Raw genomic sequence first — 18,045 nt, forward strand, 5'->3', positions numbered from 1 at the left:
CAAGCATTCTTACTTCCGAGACATCCTCAAAAGACTGAAATATAAAAGAATTGGTTTATTGGATTACTGTAACAGATTTTCCTCTTCTGTTCTGCTCTACATCCTGTTAGTCAATCCAGGAACGGGGGAAGTATAGCCTGAGGCGAACGAAATCCACAACTTTGAATGAACAGGAAATCAGGAATATGCTGTCGTGGTCGGATGGATTCCAACTCATCCTGTTATTTATTCGGAATAATACATATACTTATCACAAGTTGACTGTGAGTGCTTGAAAAATGTGCCACGCGAATTCAAGATATTTTAATCGGATTTATGTTTCAGTACATCATTTCGTCAGATTGTACTGACATATTTGGATAAACCTACCTAAAAGATTCCATATCTGAAGTAAATTGAAGCATAGGAAATAGTTCATCAAAAATAATGAAAACGAAAAGTTTAAGTTTGAAAATGTCATCATAGGACGAAACTACAATAACGTTAGTTACAAATAAAAGTGGTAAAAAACATAGAGAGTTTCAATTCTCTTTTCTTCAAAAGGAAAAGAGTATATTGTCGGATGAATCCGGAGTCGATGAATTGATCCCCAAATTTTTAGGGCAAAACTGATAGTTAGAATTGGAACCTCTAGCTATCGAAAACAGTTTCCTGACAGCAGTAAATAATCCTGTTTTTCAATGCGTGTTCAGCTAACCAAGTTAGCATCATAAGGAAATGACATCGAAATATCACTCAAAATTTTGAAGGTGGAACCTAGATCAGTAATTTTCCTGATTTGTTGCAATAACTCATTTAACTAATGCCCGTGTAAATGTTCACATCGTTTTTGCTACCGGTATTTCTATACAGGGTGTAACTGAATTAGTGTAAAACATTCAACGAGGTGATTCCTCATCGATAAAAAGATAGGATCTTTCATATAAAGAAATTTCATTGTTGCATCCCTTGTTAAAATACAGCCCCTTAAAGGGGGTAGATAAAATTTGTATGACAATTTTTTCCACAAGCACTGAAAAAGTTACAATATTGAAGTTAACCTGACATTTTCTACTACAAAAAAGACACTTAGCCAGTAATTTATTCCGTTTACCCCATGGGTGTAAGGGGTGGAAAACGCATCCCCTAAAATTTATTTCCAATGTAACTTTTTGTCTTATTTTTTGTTTACCTTTTAAAAATTTATTTTCGATAGCCTGTTTCATTCTTAACAAAAAATGTCTCTTCGGTTTTCTGCCCAAAATAAACCAATTCGCAGCAAAAAATTATTTTAGGAACAATTACAGAGATACATCGTCATAAATACGAAAATACGAAACTAATCTATCTAGTAGGTCGCTATTAGCGATAGTGACAATTAAATTGCTGTCAGTTTGTGAATTTTTGAAATAGAATTAATACTAAGTGTGTGTTGTTGTGATGTTCTTAATTTGTTTCTTTAATAATTCACTTGTTATTAAAATGGAATACACAAATGAGGAATTGGCTGATATGCATTACGTTTACGGTCTGTCGCAGAAGAATGGGTTAGGGGCTCTAGAATATATGCTGAAATGTATCCTCAACGGCAGCATCCTTTACATAGAATATTTGCTCGACTTCATCAACGGTTACGAGAATATGGTTCATTCGACAAAAGAACGCAGGATTGTGGTCGCCATCGAGAAGTACGAACACCACAGCTCGAGGAAGCAGTACACAATTTGATTGAAGAACATTTAAATGTTTATCATATGACGGTATTTCGAATTTTAAAGGAACAACTCTCATACTCTTACCATCTGCAACGAGTACAGGCACTGTTACCGCGAGACTTTCCGAACCGTCTTGAATTTTGCAATTGGATGCTGTAAATGATTAGAAGAAATTGTGACTTTCTGAATACGATAGAATTCACAGACGAATGTAGTTTTTGTCGGGACAAGATTATTAATTTTCATAATTACCACATATGGGCTGATGAAAACCCTCACGCTATTGTCGAAACTAACCATCAAGAACAGTTTTCTCTCAACGTGTAGCTCAGAGTTATTGGGGATGATTCAATTGGGCCTCATTTTCTACCTCTTCGATTAAATGGTGAGGCATACGTTTAATTTTTAAGAGAAATGCATGCCAGTACTGTAGCGAATTGGTTTATTTTGCTCCAATGAAATTTCTTCATATGAAGGATCCTATCTTTTTATCGATGAGGATATTGGGACAAGAAGTGGTTTTTTCCATTCAAGTAGAAAAAAATCCTGTTTGTATTGATCGGTTGGATTTGTCTGGCTCAGCATCTTTTTCGCCAACAATAATTTCCAGTTCAGAGTATGGAGGGTGAGTGTAAGTCCAGTTTATTATGAATCTCACAAAAATTAGACATCAATCCGTTATCTCTTTCATTAGTGTCTAATATGATATAAATTGATTCGAAATCCCTGAAAAAATCTGTAAAAAATTAGAAAAGATTATCTAACCAATAACAATTATACTGAGCAAAAAACTGAAATTACAATGAGATAAAATCCAAGCATCAACAAAAAAAAGAACTATTAACACGAGATGAAAATTGAAGAATCATTGACAAGAAATTCAGAAATTGAAAGATTCCAAACCAAGTTACTTCACGACGTTTCGATTATTGGTATCCACAATCTTCTTTGGGTGATAACTGAACATATTCCTCCGAAATCTGACTATTTATCAGTCATTCGAGGGCTTTAACCTATCCCCTTTTCCCTCTTCCGCTTTATCGGTTTCCATACGTTGCGTATCTCTACGCTAGTAGCTTGGCTAAACGCGTTGTTGGATGACATATATGCTCTGCTACTCCAGATTTACAGCTTTCTCCTCGCTGTTTGTGTTTCTTGTGCTCGCAATACTAACTTTCAATGGCCTCTTAGTTTCACCGATGTATGATTCTCTGCACTCGCGGGGTATCCGATAAATGCAATTCTTGGAATCGTAGTCCGCGTTTGGTGGCCTGGTTTTCGTGAGGCTGTTACGGATAGTGTTCCCAGATCTGAAACAGGTTCTGATGTTATACCTGGACCCAATCCTTCTTATCCTTTCCGACAATCCTCTGATGTAGGGAAGTACAAGTGCTGTGGCGGCTTCTCTTCCTTGTGAAAATAGAAGTCTGAATTAATGAAATGCTCCACGAAACATTGTCAATCACATTCAAACAAGCAATCCGTTACACGTACTGTAATGTGACAGAAAATTTGGGTCTTTGTCAGACAGAATCGAGCAGCTTCAAGGCATACTAAGGAATAGAGCTTCATGAACGTGGGCGATATCATCGAAAAGTCTAATTGGATCAACGAAAACATTTTGAGAAATTGTAGACTATGATGAAAAATGAGAAATAAAACCTCCTATATTTTTTCACCACTTTCATTTGTAACTAGCGTTACTGCAGTTTCGTCCTATGAGGAAATTTTCTAACTAATACAAAACACTTGTATTTTTTGTATTAGTTTGAAAATGTCCTTATAAGAGGGAACTGCAGTGAAGTTAGGAGAAAATAAAAATGATTAAAAAACATAAAACGTTCCATGTCTCATTTTTCTCAATGATCTCCTACCAGTTCTCAGTTTCAGCAATAACCTCTTTATTCGAGCATTTTTTGAGGTCTAGTCGCTAGGAGACGAAAACTATGGATGTTGGTGCAATTCGAATTTCAATTTATGTAGTTTCGCCATTGTTTTGATCGACAAATATTGTTTCTTCGCAATTTCGGCTTTCAAATCTGCAATAACGCTACCTAATATTCACTATCGATGATATTCCAATTCTCAAGATAGTCTATAAATGTTGGAACATTCTATACCGCTAATTCTATACCGAGGTCATAACCTTTCCAGCCGATTGTTGTGCCTTCCAGCGCTTTGGACGGTTGCTCTCCACATTTGCTTTCCAGTATGCTCTCCATGTTTTATCCATTGTCACGTATCAAGGCAAAAATTTCAGTTTGTTATGTTCAAACATGGCCAAACACAGCTCAGAATCATCAAGACTTTCTTGTTTTTGGTCAACAGTGAGCTTCCTCAAAGTCAAATGCTCAGGTAATATAAAGCCCACACGTTCTTTTGATGTCTCCACAATTTCAGATAGCTCACGCAACTTCAATTTTCAATCATTCAGAACGTTTTCTGGTGTTACTGCTCCATTTGAACGTCCACTGCGTTCTGCATCATCGGTATCTTTTTGATCACGTTGTGAAATCAGTAAACCAATGTCAGGAAACAGAAACAATACTCAAGTCGAATATTTACTTTTCATTAGTGAACTCGCATACGATCAAAGACCTTGAAAAAAGCAAGCATATGAGTGCTTGCTTTGATACGAAATGATACAGTCGAGCATGTTCCTCGACTGTATCATTTCGAAGTGACAAGGGAAAAGGAAACATTTGCTGATTTTTGCTTTCCAAATCGTTAGTTATTATGTTGAAGGATATGCTGATCAACTTATAGCTTCCTGAATGATTATTGTTCACACTGATAGTGGAGCAACTAGAAGAATTTCCATAATATGTATTCTTTGAGCCTGACAAAAGATACCTCTATAGTGGACTTCAGCTGCGAAAGCCTCACAACTTACAAAACTGTCACGATTTTCTTAGACTTTTTTGGGTGCGACAGAAATGTTGAACACTTTTTCTTTGTTAATCAGATTGAAAACTCACAACTTGTTTTTTGAAGGAATTTGATTCTGATTCGATGTTGTTATAGTATCAGTTGCGTATGATATATCAGAATTTGCCGAAATTTTGACTGACGGTTTCGGCCGCTAGCCAGAAATTGAAGAAGCACAAGGACTGGTGAGCAGTACAATAATAGTCCTCTACTTTTGTCTCAATTGGCATTTGTTGCTTGTATGAACAAACCCATTTTTGGAACTGAAATTTTTATGATACTGTCGGCAAGCTATATTTTCAGAGGTGACAGATTGATCACAAGTTATAAAGAATCACGGTTCATCACTGAAAGTTCCCTTAAGCATACTTTCGTGACACAAGTATTGATAAGTTGTTCAAAGAGTCTTTTGGCGATGAAAAGTTTGGAAATCTAACCATCCAGCAGATCTTCTGAAAGTGTGAGCATGATCAAGTAGTAGTGGAAAATTAGTGAAAAAAAAATTGAATCATGAAGAAGAAATGACTGATAAATTCTAGCAAGACGGATTTGTAGAAATCTGTGATGAAATCTCGTCGTACAGAGGCATACTATGAGGAATGAAACGGAACAAATTGAAAACAGAAACAGTATCACATAAGCTCTCTTGTGGGGTATGCTCTAGACACAGAAAAAAAATCATGGAAATCAGTTATATTTTAATTCAAAGTGACCTTTCGAAATAAGTCCAAGCTGTCTTCAGTTATTATATTATTAGTCTGGTCACCCCGTACTTCATAGATATTATATACAGTTTGATATTATTGAAGACAAGTTGAGAAGTACAGTTCTAGGAAGAGCCTCGTCCAATCTTTCAAACTGCTAATACCACTAGGAAGATATATGAATTTTCAATCCAATAATGCATATGATTCAATTTCCTATGAACAAGTCTATTGGGGCTATTCCGTAGTGCTACATCAACATCAGTCGCTGCTGAGACTTCAATTTATAACTTACATCCTCGCAGTTAACGCATATATAATGTCTACCGCAGTAGCAGACGAAAAGTTTGATTTGACTCAATCGTGACTCCAGCCGCAAAAACCCATGTTATTATACAGGTGTAACAAAAATACTTTCACATATTCAAGACACGTATTCCTGAGAAAATTTTAAGAAAGAAAGTCTCTATGAACTTGTGTCTGTACGTGCTTCATTAAGGAGGAACAAGGTGTTGGAATGCAAATTTTTTCGTTCGTTTTTCAAAAACAATTTTTCAAAAAGAAGTTATTTACACGAATTTTGGTACCTGTGTTTATTATGACGTAGGAAATCATAATTTCCTAATAATGTTCATGTAACATCTAGAGGACGCTGCGCACACTGTCATTATTTATTTCAAATTGCCCTCACTTTCCACAATTTTCCAAAATTTAGATTTTCTATATCGATGCATATTACTTAGCTCGTTGGGCGCTAAGTGAAGTTGCTGGGAACATCACAAAAACTAGTTATGATGTGGATCTCGTCTAAATAAATAAATTTTTCTCAAGGAATGTATATCAAGAAATATTTTATTTTTGAGATAGAAATAACTGAAATTGCAAAAAATTCACGACAAAAACCAATGATGCTTTGAAAAATTTCAACAACTTGTATCTCTAAAACGAATGATTTTTCGATAAATATCTTAAATGAAAAATTTGTTCATTTTGATAAGATCCACCTCATACCTAGTTTTTGTAATGTTCTCAGCAACTTAACTTAGCGCTCTAGGAGCTAAGTAATAAGCATCTATACAGAAATTTGTGAATATCCCGAAAACGATCAGCTCCAGAGTTGTTGAGATGGTGCACCTTTTATCACTTGGAAAAGGTGTGGGAATTGGGCTGTTCGTGAAAAGGACCACAAGTTTACTGTCAAAAAAGTTAGGAAATTTGAAATATATAATGACAGCGTACGCAGGGCCCTCCAGCCGTTACATGAAAATGAAAACTTATTTTCAAACACCTGTACCTCCGAAACGAAGCATTTACGGACAAAATTTTATATAGATTTTTTTTAAATTGTCCCAGGAATACGATACTTAAATATTTTAACGTACTCATGTTATACCCTGTATATCAATATCGTTTATATCTTTCTTCAACCAAAATTTTGCTGTTTATTATTAAAAAATGGTTTTTTCGATAATCATCCCATTTTTGTTGAAACCATTTCTAATGAACCATTTTTAATGTTTTTCATTTCGATACAGTTCATCAATATAATTTAGTAAAGCCTGGCCGTCATGAACTAGATCTTTCGAACTACCTCGGACGTAGGTAGGTACACGTATTTAGTTCTCAAGACAAATAAAGTTGGATGCTGAGCCCTCTAATAAAACGTACAGAACAAAGTTTGTTTATCTGCAGTTCGGACTTGTGGATTCCAGGGACAAAGAAATAAATGTTCACTCTCAGTCAATGAAGCCTGCTGGGTTTTTATTTTCAACGTGGAACACAAAAGCTTTGTATTTTCCCATCCAATATTATTGTACCTTTTGTTCCTGGATTGTTGTCGTCTATACCGAGAAACCATAAAAATGTTGACTCGAACTTTTTTTCTTTTCTCTTATTTATCGTTGGATACTGGAAAAATTCCGATGGAAGAGTTTGATAAATAGTAGGGGAGTGGAAAAAATTTATTAGTGCAAAAAATATCACAACAGTCTCTACTTGAACAACATATTGGCATATATATTCCTGCATAAAGTTCACGATTACTCATTAGAATTTTGGAAGAAGTTCGCTCCAACTTAAGACGAGGAATGAAATTCTCTGAAAGAATTTCGATTCTCAATTATGGAATATCATTGACTTTAGGTCGATGATGGTCACTATCTTGCACTGTCTGCAAGTGTGCCCGTTTCAAAATTGTAGGTCGACTCTTTCAGTTGTATTGCCAATTTCATATGCAGGAAATTTTCTGTGAGGATTCCTGCACTGACGCCTGCCGAATATAATCCAACGCCGTTCATGGTATTAGTCAGTGGAATAGTTGTTTTCTGATAGGCGTCAGTCCATTCTCAACCTACTGTGTAGGTATATCCGAAACTTGCTTGAACATTTAAAGTTTATTTCTTCAGATTTGTTCACTGACTGTCTTCAAGCATTACCCACTGATTAATAAAAAAGTTTCTCTTCCTTATTCAGAGGAATCGGGCAAATTTCGGATATGCAGTTGGTTAATACCTCGTTCACTAGATGGAGTAACATTTTGTTGTTCGCTCTAACTTATGAAGAAGAATGAAATACTCTGAAGGAATTCCGATTTTTAATTATGGAATATCATTGACTTTAGGTTGATGATGGCCACTATATTGCACTAACGAGTGGCTAATGAGCCCGAAATCGGTCTGCAAGTGTGCCCGTTCCAAAATTGAAGGTCAACTCTTTCAGTTGTATTGCCAATTGGTATGGAATTTTCTGTGAAGATTCCTGCACTGACGCCTGTTGGATAAATTCCAATGCCATTCGTGAAACATCATGGCTGATGTTTAAAAAATACTTTTATTCTTCATTCCGAGCCCTGAGAAAAAATTCAATAAAGGTCGTAATATTGGCAAAAAACCAACTACTTTTTAAGACAATTGTTAGAACAATAATGTATGTTGAATGAAAAATCTAAATTTCCATAACATCAATAATATTTACACTGCCTGTTCACTGTCTTTGAGAATGAGCTAAGTTCAAGTGTATTCTCTCGTGGTACTAACTTCGAAGATACTCATACAAAACTAACATTGAATACGAAAATTTGAATGACTTGACAATAGAAGACATAGCACGTTTGATAATGTAATTGAATTGATGATATCAAAAACATCGACCAGCTTTTTGTTTACAAATGATCATAAACTCTTTTTCTATTCCCAAACACAAGGTTGGAAAGCACTAACTATCAAATTTGCAACCAACGGAGGTTCTTGAATAGAAATACTCGTTACCAAAAAAAGCAAATGGTAAACCACAACTACAAAATAGCTCTAGCTTGATATTCTTCAATTAGAAATGTGGATTGAAACCCACCTCTCAAAATTCATCTGTTGAGATGAGTGCAGTAGATAGCTTTTGAAATTTGGAAACGATTGATTCAGTTTAAACTCATCGAGAAACAGGCCCAAAGTTTGGAAAACTATTCTAATCATAAGTTTTTCGACAGATTTGTAAATCTATCCGACACAAAATTTGCATTGAAGGAAACGAGATTATTAGAAAAAGGTCACAGTCATAACATAAAACCATATATTAATTCTACGACTATAGAATGTTTAGGTATAGAAACAGAGCTGGCTCTGAGAGGTACCTGTAGTTATAATAAACATGTTGCGGCAAAAATTTTGAAATCTGAACCGGTTGATCAAATTCAGTCTGATAGAGAAAGTAAAATTGCAAAATCAATTAAGCAAAAACTTAAAGATAATGAAGTGATTTTTACAAGAGCAGATAAAGGTCGAACGGTTATTGCATTAAATAAAAAGGACTACATAGAAAAAACTCTAGATTTCCTTAATTCAGGAAGCTACGAGATTCTGAGGAAGGATCCGACAACTATGTACTAGAAAAAGGTTAAGGAAACTCTCAAAACAATAGAAGTGGTTGTGAATGGAAAGGATAAATGTAGAGCATTGATCATGAATCCACAACCACCAAAACTGTATTCTCTTATTAAATTACATAAAACCAATTTCCCGATTAGACCAGTGGTATCGTTCGTAACGGCACCTACTATTAAAATCTCAGAAATCCTGATTACATTGATCCAAACCTATACCAATTTCAAGCCTAAATTTAGTATAAATAATTCTTATCAATTAGTGGATAATATTAAAGACGTAATCCTCCCAGATAACTCAAAATTAATATCGTTCGATGTCCAAAATTTATTTCCCAGTATCCCGCCAACTGAAACAATTGGATTAGTGGAGTGTCTCTTAGACAAAAACCACGTGAATCCACTGATAAAACAGGAGATTGTTGATTTACTCACCATTTGTGTGTCTCAAAATTATTTCCAGTTTGACGGAGAATTCTTTTCATGCAATGAAGGACTAATAATGGGGAATCCTTTGAGTCCCTTACTGGCGGAAATTTTCATGGATAACATAGAGTATGAAATCCATAATAATCAGTTAGCCAACAATTTTTTGTACTGGTACAGATACGTAGATGATATCTTAGTATGTTTTACTGGTACAGATAGGCAATTAGGCAAGTTCATTGAATATGCCAATTCCATCCACCCGTTAATAAAATTCACCACTGAGAGGGAGGTAAATAATTCAATAAATTACCTGGACTTAACCATTACGAAAAATAACAATAAACATGAGTTTGCAATTTTCCACAAACCATCGTACACGGACATTATCATATATAATTCCTCCACACACCCGTACCAGCATAAAGTTGCTGCATTCAATAGTATGCTTCACAGATTATTGAATATTCCACTGTCTGATAGGGATTTCCAGAAAGAGCTGAATTTGATCAAACAAATCGCGATTAATAACGGTTATAAGGTAGATATTGTAAGCTCCATTCTTTCCAAAAAACGACAAAAGCAAGCCATGGATCTGGTCTACCCATATTCAAGAGGCGATAACGTTAGTTATAAGACATTGTGGGGGAACCAAACAGGAATATTGCCCGTTTTTTGAAGAAAGAAGGCGTAAACGTAGCTTATAGAACGAATAATAACCTAAGTAAATTTATTAAAAACAATAAGGACAAAACTTTGGTGTCGGATAGATCAGGAGTATATAAGCTGAGCTGACTTGTGGCTCTTGTCCAAAACTGTATATTGGCCAAACAGGAAGAACATTTTTCCAACGAATTAAAGAACATAGGAGAAGTTTTGTCAATAGAAAGACCAATTCCACATTTGCAAACCATCTTTTAGCAGAAGGACATGAGTTCAATCATGAGTACGAGGGTTACATTTAGAAGAGAAGAGTTTGAAACTTAATCATCTAGAATGTTTAGAAATCAGTAGATTCAGGAATTCGGGTAATTTACTGAATGATCAATTAGAACTCAATAACTCTCCGTTACTGAATATATTTTTTCAAATGTGAAAATGGAACATAAGTGCAGGTAATTTAATTCGTTAGAAACTCAGGTAAAATATCAGCTACTTAAAATTCAGGTACTTCGTTCACAGGTACTTTGATTTCAGGTACTCCATAAACTATATATATATTTAGTATTGAATGTGTAGAATTAGTTGAAAGACACGCCAGATGAAGCCATTGTATGGCGAAACACGTGTTGCGTTTTTGTAAAACAATCTAGTGAAAATCTCACAATAAAGTGATTTTGGAATACGTTTGGAAAATTTATATTTTGTAGTCGAAGCATTTACAATGCCTCAGCAGCGTTGCCGTAGCAAGGGGCGGTAAAATACCACCACGTGTGGAGGTGAGAAATGCCTAGATGACGCATGATTCTGAAGTGAGTGTATCCATGCCGAAAATATGTGTAACATTGGGTTTAGTCAGTGTCACTAACAAAACCGAGAAACCGAAAAACTCTGCCATGATAGACCTTCCAGTTCCAGCTAAAATATCCGAACCTGAGCAGATGGATGACATCTAAATGACAGTAACTCTCAGCAACTGTCACAAAATATTTTCCAGATTTCGAGATGAATTTATAAGGAAGAAAAAAAATGACTCACCAGCATCAATTCTCCTCCCTGTAATATCTTCAACTCTTGCACAATCATAGAATGTCATCATTCTATTTGTCATGGTTGTGTTTATTTATATGGAAATTTTATTTATATATATATATATATATATATATATACACTTGGCTGCACCGCGCTGATGAGACCAATAGCCAGAAACACGTGTCCGCGGTTTGTCCCCCTTTTTTGAGTGTTGTGTCCACAAATTGTTTAATTTTTGATTTATATCATGCACACTCGATAAAATCTCTATTTGTATATATATATATATATATATATATATATATATATATATATACAGTGCTAGTCAAAAGTCCCCTCCCCCCCTCGTATCTTTTGAACGGGTATACTTATAATAATGAAATTTGGAGTGTGGAAATAAAGGGATGTAGGCTTCTTAACTGGTCATAACAGGTGACGCAATAGTCATAAATGACGTCACAAGGCCACTGTGACCAAAAATTTTAAATGGGACCCTATGGCAAGTGACAGCTCGTTTGAAAGGTATTGAAAATACCTATTCAGTCATACCAATTTTGTTTGGGTTTCGGCTGATTTTGATTGATAAATTGAAGAAATACGAAAATTATAGTTTCGCATTTAATTAATAAAGATTTAAGAACCAGTTCTTATAATACGTGTTCAAAATGTGCTCCATCTACTTCCTGGCAGTAATGCATCCTATTGCTGAACTCTTGTCGTACACGTCCCAGTGTGTCAGCGGAAATTGCCCTACATTCTTCAACAATTCGTTGTTTCAGAATGGCAATACTGTCAGGTGCTGTAGCGTAAACCATAGATTTCAAGTACCCCCATAGAAAAAAATCTAATGGTGTAAGGTCCGGTGACCGAGCTGGCCTCGTCGTCCAATCCATCTACCACGATATTCTTCATCTAGGTAACGTCTTACTGCACCGTAATAGTGTGCAGGAGCACCATCTTGTTGAAACGTTATTTCCAAGTTGTCGAATTCATCTGGATTATCTTCTAGAATTTCAAGAATTAACGCCTCAATATCAGTTTGTAACATCTCCAGATACAATTCACCGGTTAAGTTAGCATTGAGAAAAAGAGGCCCAACTATGTGGTTTCCCAAAATACCTGCCCAAACATTTACTTTTTCTGGAAATTGAGTATGTTTTTCACGAAAGATGTGAGGATTTGTGTCACTCCAATACCTCACATTTTCAGTGTTAACATTTCCATTGAGAAAGAAAGTACTTTCGTCACTAAAACAAATTGTCTGTATGTATGTAGCCTGGTTGTTGGTTCATTTTATCGGACATAGTTTCACAGAATTCTAGTCTTCGGTCGGGGTCATCATCTGAAAGTTGGTGCACCAAATTTGTTTTTAGCCAACACCCTATGTACTGTCCTTTGACTGACTTCACAGATAGACGCAACTTGGGCTGTGGAAGAAGTAGGGTTCACTACCATTTCTCCAAGTATGTCAATTTTTTTGTCATCACTAATTGTTGGTCGACCAGATCGTTTGGCATCTTGAACACTACCTGATGCTTCAAACTTCCGAAGAAGCTCCCTCAAATAAACCCTCGATATAGGGCGATCGGGAAACCTCTCATTAAACAGTCGTTCCGCTGCATGGAAATTGTTTCTACATTCACCAATTATTAAGATAGCTGCTACTTTGTCGGCTACAGTACGTACCATTTTGCCTATGTAAACACTTAAACATCTCGTTAAACAATAGCTTAGGTAAATTTTCAAGGTATAAACACTTTTGACAAGTAGATAATTCAAACACGTCAACCTTTTTGACAATGAACCAGAGGCGTACTTTAAAATCTTTATTAATTAAATGCGAAACAATAATTTTCGTATTTCTTCAATTTATCAATCAAAATCAGCCGAAACCCAAACAAAATTGGTATGACTGAATAGGTATTTTCAATACCTTTCAAACGAGCTATCACTTGCCATCGGGACCCATTTAAAATTTTTGGTCACAGTGGCCTTGTGACGTCATTTATGACTATTGCGTCACCTGTTATGACCAGTTGAGAAGCCTACATCCGTTTATTTCCACCCTCCAAATTTCATTATTATAAGTATACCCGTTCCAAAGATACGAGGGGGGGAGGGGACTTTTGACTAGCACTGTATATATAATTATACATCATATGTATTGGGTACAGTGGATATCCACTTCATTGTTATCTACTCACTTTGTCAATAAGAATAATTATTCTTGGACAATAAAGTACAGTTTGACTGATTGATTGATTTGATTGATAGCAGGCTTGAAGGCTTGGTGATGCAACTAGGAAGTTACTCATTGTCTCCTTAAAAGCAGGCTATAAGGTTTGTGGCTCTCATGTAATTGGTGAGAAAATCATTGAATTTATGAATGTCTATTGTGATTTTGATCGTCACTCTGTTGAAATAGGAACTGAAAACTTAAAAAAAAAACACGAATCAATACATAAAATAGGTGAAATATACATTAAAATTGATTTCGAAGAATTACTTTTATAACTTGTACCAGATCTAGATCTCCCTCCTCTCCACATTTTCTGGGAAGAGAGGGTAGATGGACTGCATATAGACTTGTGCATTTGCCAATCGCACAAATCAATTTGAAGCAGAGTGCAGCAGACTGTTGGTTGACACTGGGAGTCACAAAATTCTGGAAATGACCTCTTATGCCTCCAACTGTCAACTAAGCACTGTCTTATGAAGTACTTTCTAAAGTAGAGAGGACTGGATCCTCTGTGAAAAGGAAATATTAAAAGCAGCTAGTTGTTGGTTCACAGATGGGTCGAAAACACCTGCAACGGTTTTGGTGCAGGTCTTTTTGATCGCAGACCCAGGACAGAGATATCAACCTGCCTAGGAAACTATGCGACTGTATTTCAAGCAGAAATTTACGCTATTGAATTTTATGCGGAGAGATGAGTAGGTGTAACTCTTATTCAGGCAGACTGTGACGTCATCACACCAGCCAGGTTGCCTCTTAGCTCGCCATACAAGGCAGACAGATCACCCAGTCAACCAGAGTACACCAAATTGTCACCAAGCGGTGAACCAATCGGAGTGTACCAAATAGTCACGAAGCGTCCCCAAATTGTAACGCAGCTTGCCAGCTAATCAGGGCACACGCTTCTACATCTCAGAACATCGTGGCGGGAGATTTGAATTTTCTGTGGACATAAATAACTCAAATAGACGACCAGGCGTATCCCTCAACGAGACAGACCATCCAGTCACGTGGCGCGATTTCCTTAACCTGTCACTTTTTCCGGCTCTCCACACCTTTGTGATGTCTCAGCACACGTCATTGGGAATTTAAAAAAGATCGGAGAATTGAATGCTGGTCATTGACGTGATAGGCTATGTCCTTAGACTCGAAACCAACGTGAGATATTGGAAGTATTTATGAAATAATGATATCTCGAAGGAAAATGCAATGTTTTTTTGTATGTTTTCATCAAATATGCTTCCTCATTAGTTCTCTGGAAATATTTGAACAAACCATGGCAAACCGAACATCGTTACAAAGTCTATTTACCTTGAACCCGATCCGCTCGGGAGCCCGAAGGGGCGGCAGTTCCGCGGCTCTCCAAAACAGCCGCTTTTAGCGGCCGTTCCCCCTCCACGCTTTCTTCATTGCTAACTAGATAGAGGGAGGCGATAGTCGCGAGGCATTTCAACTTCATGTTGCCTTTCTTGAAATGCTTGTGCCTCACAATGAATTCCAGACCCAAAACGGACGACTCGAGACCTTCTCGACCTGAAACATATCAAATTGACCGGTGTCAAAAAAAGTGATGATGATAATAATAATAACTATAATAGTGATATTTCATCAGTTCGGACTTCCATTGTCTAATATAATATAAATTGATTCGATAACCCTGAAAAAATGTCAAAAAAGATTAACCGAAAATAACAATTTTATTAAACAAAAAACTGCAATTACAAAGAAATGACATACAACAACAACCAAACAAATAAAAATTGAAATAATAATAAAAGTTGAAAAATTTGGAAAAATTAAAAATATCATTAACAAAAAATTAAAAAATAAAAATTGAAAGATCTCAAACCAAGTTATGTCAGCAACATATGTGACATAACTTGGCTCAGCTTTTTGCTGGCTCAGTTGTTGTTGTATGTTATTTCTTTGTAATTTCAGTTTACTGTTTAATGAAATTGTTATTTTCGGTTAATCTTTTTTATTTTTTTTCAGGGTTATCAAATCAATTTATATTATAGTAGACAAGTCCGAAGAAATACACCACGAAACATTGTCAACCACCTTCAAACAAACGTTATAATACTGATAATCATCATTATACAGGATGTCTCCTGTATAATGCAAATATCTGAAAAATGACGGAGAATATTCATATTTCGTGAAGGCAGATGATTTCGATGTCAAAGGGTCCACTCATTTGCGAAGAGATCCAGGAATGGGCGCCACTCATTAGGGCGTCGCGACACCGACGCCAATTTTTTTAAACAGTAACCTAGATTTTCTGATTCGTTTTTGGATTCTGCAATGAATTCTGAATTCAGCTATATAGCACACTTGTAGTTTTCCTTGAATACTGAAAAAAAGGCAATTTCATTGCATATCATAAAGAGGGCCATGAATAAGTCAAAATGAATGCAATAATACGAGTTTAATAAAATGAATCCATCAGTTATGATTTCATTCTGTTCAATTTCATCTAGTTGCGTATTTCTGTACAAATTGAAATGAATGTTTCAAATTACCAAAAAATGTGTTACTTTGGCCATAACTCGACTAACATGATGATAACAAAATCAATTAGTGATAACAAGAATCATTTCAGTAAGTGTTCGTACTGCCTTTCTTTACGTAGAATACACATATTGCATCTTTTTAGTAATTCCCGATTCGTCTCAGCTAAAAGCGTCTCTCGCGTAATGGAAGCACAAACATTTGTAATACTATTTTTCAAATCCTCTACATTTTTTGGACGTCGCATATAAACTAAGTCTTTGATATATCCCCACAAGAAGAAATCTAGTGGAATAATATCTGGACTTCGATCTGGCCATGGTATTGGATCCTTATTTCCAATCCATTTCTCATTAAAAGTATCATCCAAATATTGGATAACTATTCTATTATTATGTGGAGGTGTCCCATATTGTTGAAACAACATATTCAGTCGAGTTTGTATTGGTAAATTCTCCAAGAGATTCGCCAACACATGTTGTAGAAAAACCAAGTAACTATCCCCATTGAGAATTCCTTCGAAAAAATGAGGTCCTATCAAATAACCATCAATGATTACTCACCAAACATTCACCCCACACACAGATTGAAATCTCGTTTCTTGTACCTAATGAGGGTTCACGTCAAACCAATAGTGACAATTATGTTCGTTTATTATACCGTTGTTATGGAAATGGCTTTCATCACTCCATCACATCACCGTGTTAGGAATCACATGTTGAAAGGTGAGACCTCTTTAGTCCTTAGCTTGCACAAGTCTCTCAACTTCTGAGAGTTGTCGTTCGTATGGGGGCTACAGCTGATTAACGGAAAAACATATTTTGAAAGAGATTTTTAAAACGGATAATATTTTTTTCAGAAACTGATCATCATTATGAATACGGGTGGACAACCATGCAATGAAGTTCAATCTTCTATCAGCATCTCCTGAATATGGAAATATATTTCAGTTATCAAAAATGTAACATGAAGATTATTACCTGGATGTAGTCCTTGAACCAAATGTATTTTGTATGGATGGAATTTGTTTTTTGACAAAATACGTTGTATTGACGATTTCGAAATGTTACAATGCATTGCTACTTATCTGATAGAACTATATGGTTCCAACACCATTTGACTTAGCACTGCAACACTGTGATTCTCATCAGTAGCCGTTTTTTGGTTTTTTCGCTTTGGTTCATTAAAATATCCATTTCGTGCCAAACATTTGGCTAAGCCAGCGAATGTTTTGTCTGACGGTAATTTTCTGTCAGGATATCGATTAGCGTATATTCTCACTGCTTCTTTTGAATTCCTTCTTGCTTCGACATAAATACATATAATATCCAACTTTTCTGCATTTGAAAATTGAACCATTTTTTAATTTTACGAAAAACCAATACAAAAAATACACTTTCGTCAAAACGGACAGGTCTTCTGACAGATCGATAAATACATTATTGCATTTATTTTGACTTATTCATGACCCTGTTTATAATACGCAATAAAATTGTCTTTTTTCATCAGAACTCAAGGAAAACTACAAGTGTGCTATATGGCTGAATTCAAAATTCAATGCAGAATTCAAAAACCAATTGAAAATAGGTACTGGGTTATCATTTGCAAAAAATGGCGTCGATGTCGCCACGTCCCAACGGATGACGCCTAGTGCTGGATCTCTACGTGAATAAAAGGATCCTCTCACACCAAAATTATCTGCTCTCACGAAATAACGATATTCTTTTTTATTTTTTAGACATTTGCCCGCGTAGTTTTATATGGGACACCCTGTATATATAATAATTCAGGTGAATACTCAGTATCAGAAAAACACATAGGAAAAATAAACTTGATTCAATACCCAATTCACAGAGAAATGAGGAGCGCGAAGAAAGTCAATAATAAGTTAATTACTGATATGTGTGTGAAGGGTATTTTGGAGAGGAAGTTAAGTGGAAAACATTGTTGTTGCAAAATATGACTGAAACATGAAAACCA

At 35.7% G+C, this 18,045-nt stretch overlaps 1 protein-coding gene across 1 annotated transcript in view; it reads right to left on the bottom strand.

The window, feature by feature from the left end:
* The window catches only part of beat-IIIc (beaten path IIIc), a 685,766-nt gene that overhangs the window by 28,246 nt on the left and 639,475 nt on the right, over positions 1–18,045 (bottom strand). The window contains exon 5 of the mRNA XM_023158843.2: positions 14,866–15,087. Within this exon, the coding sequence (XP_023014611.1) occupies positions 14,866–15,087 (222 nt within the window). The remainder of the gene's footprint in view (positions 1–14,865; positions 15,088–18,045) is intronic.

The sequence above is a fragment of the Leptinotarsa decemlineata genome, unplaced genomic scaffold, assembly GCF_025532065.1.
Source record: "Leptinotarsa decemlineata unplaced genomic scaffold, Ldec_3_MD MMD2_tig00026328_RagTag_RagTag, whole genome shotgun sequence".
NCBI lineage: Eukaryota > Metazoa > Arthropoda > Insecta > Coleoptera > Chrysomelidae > Leptinotarsa > Leptinotarsa decemlineata.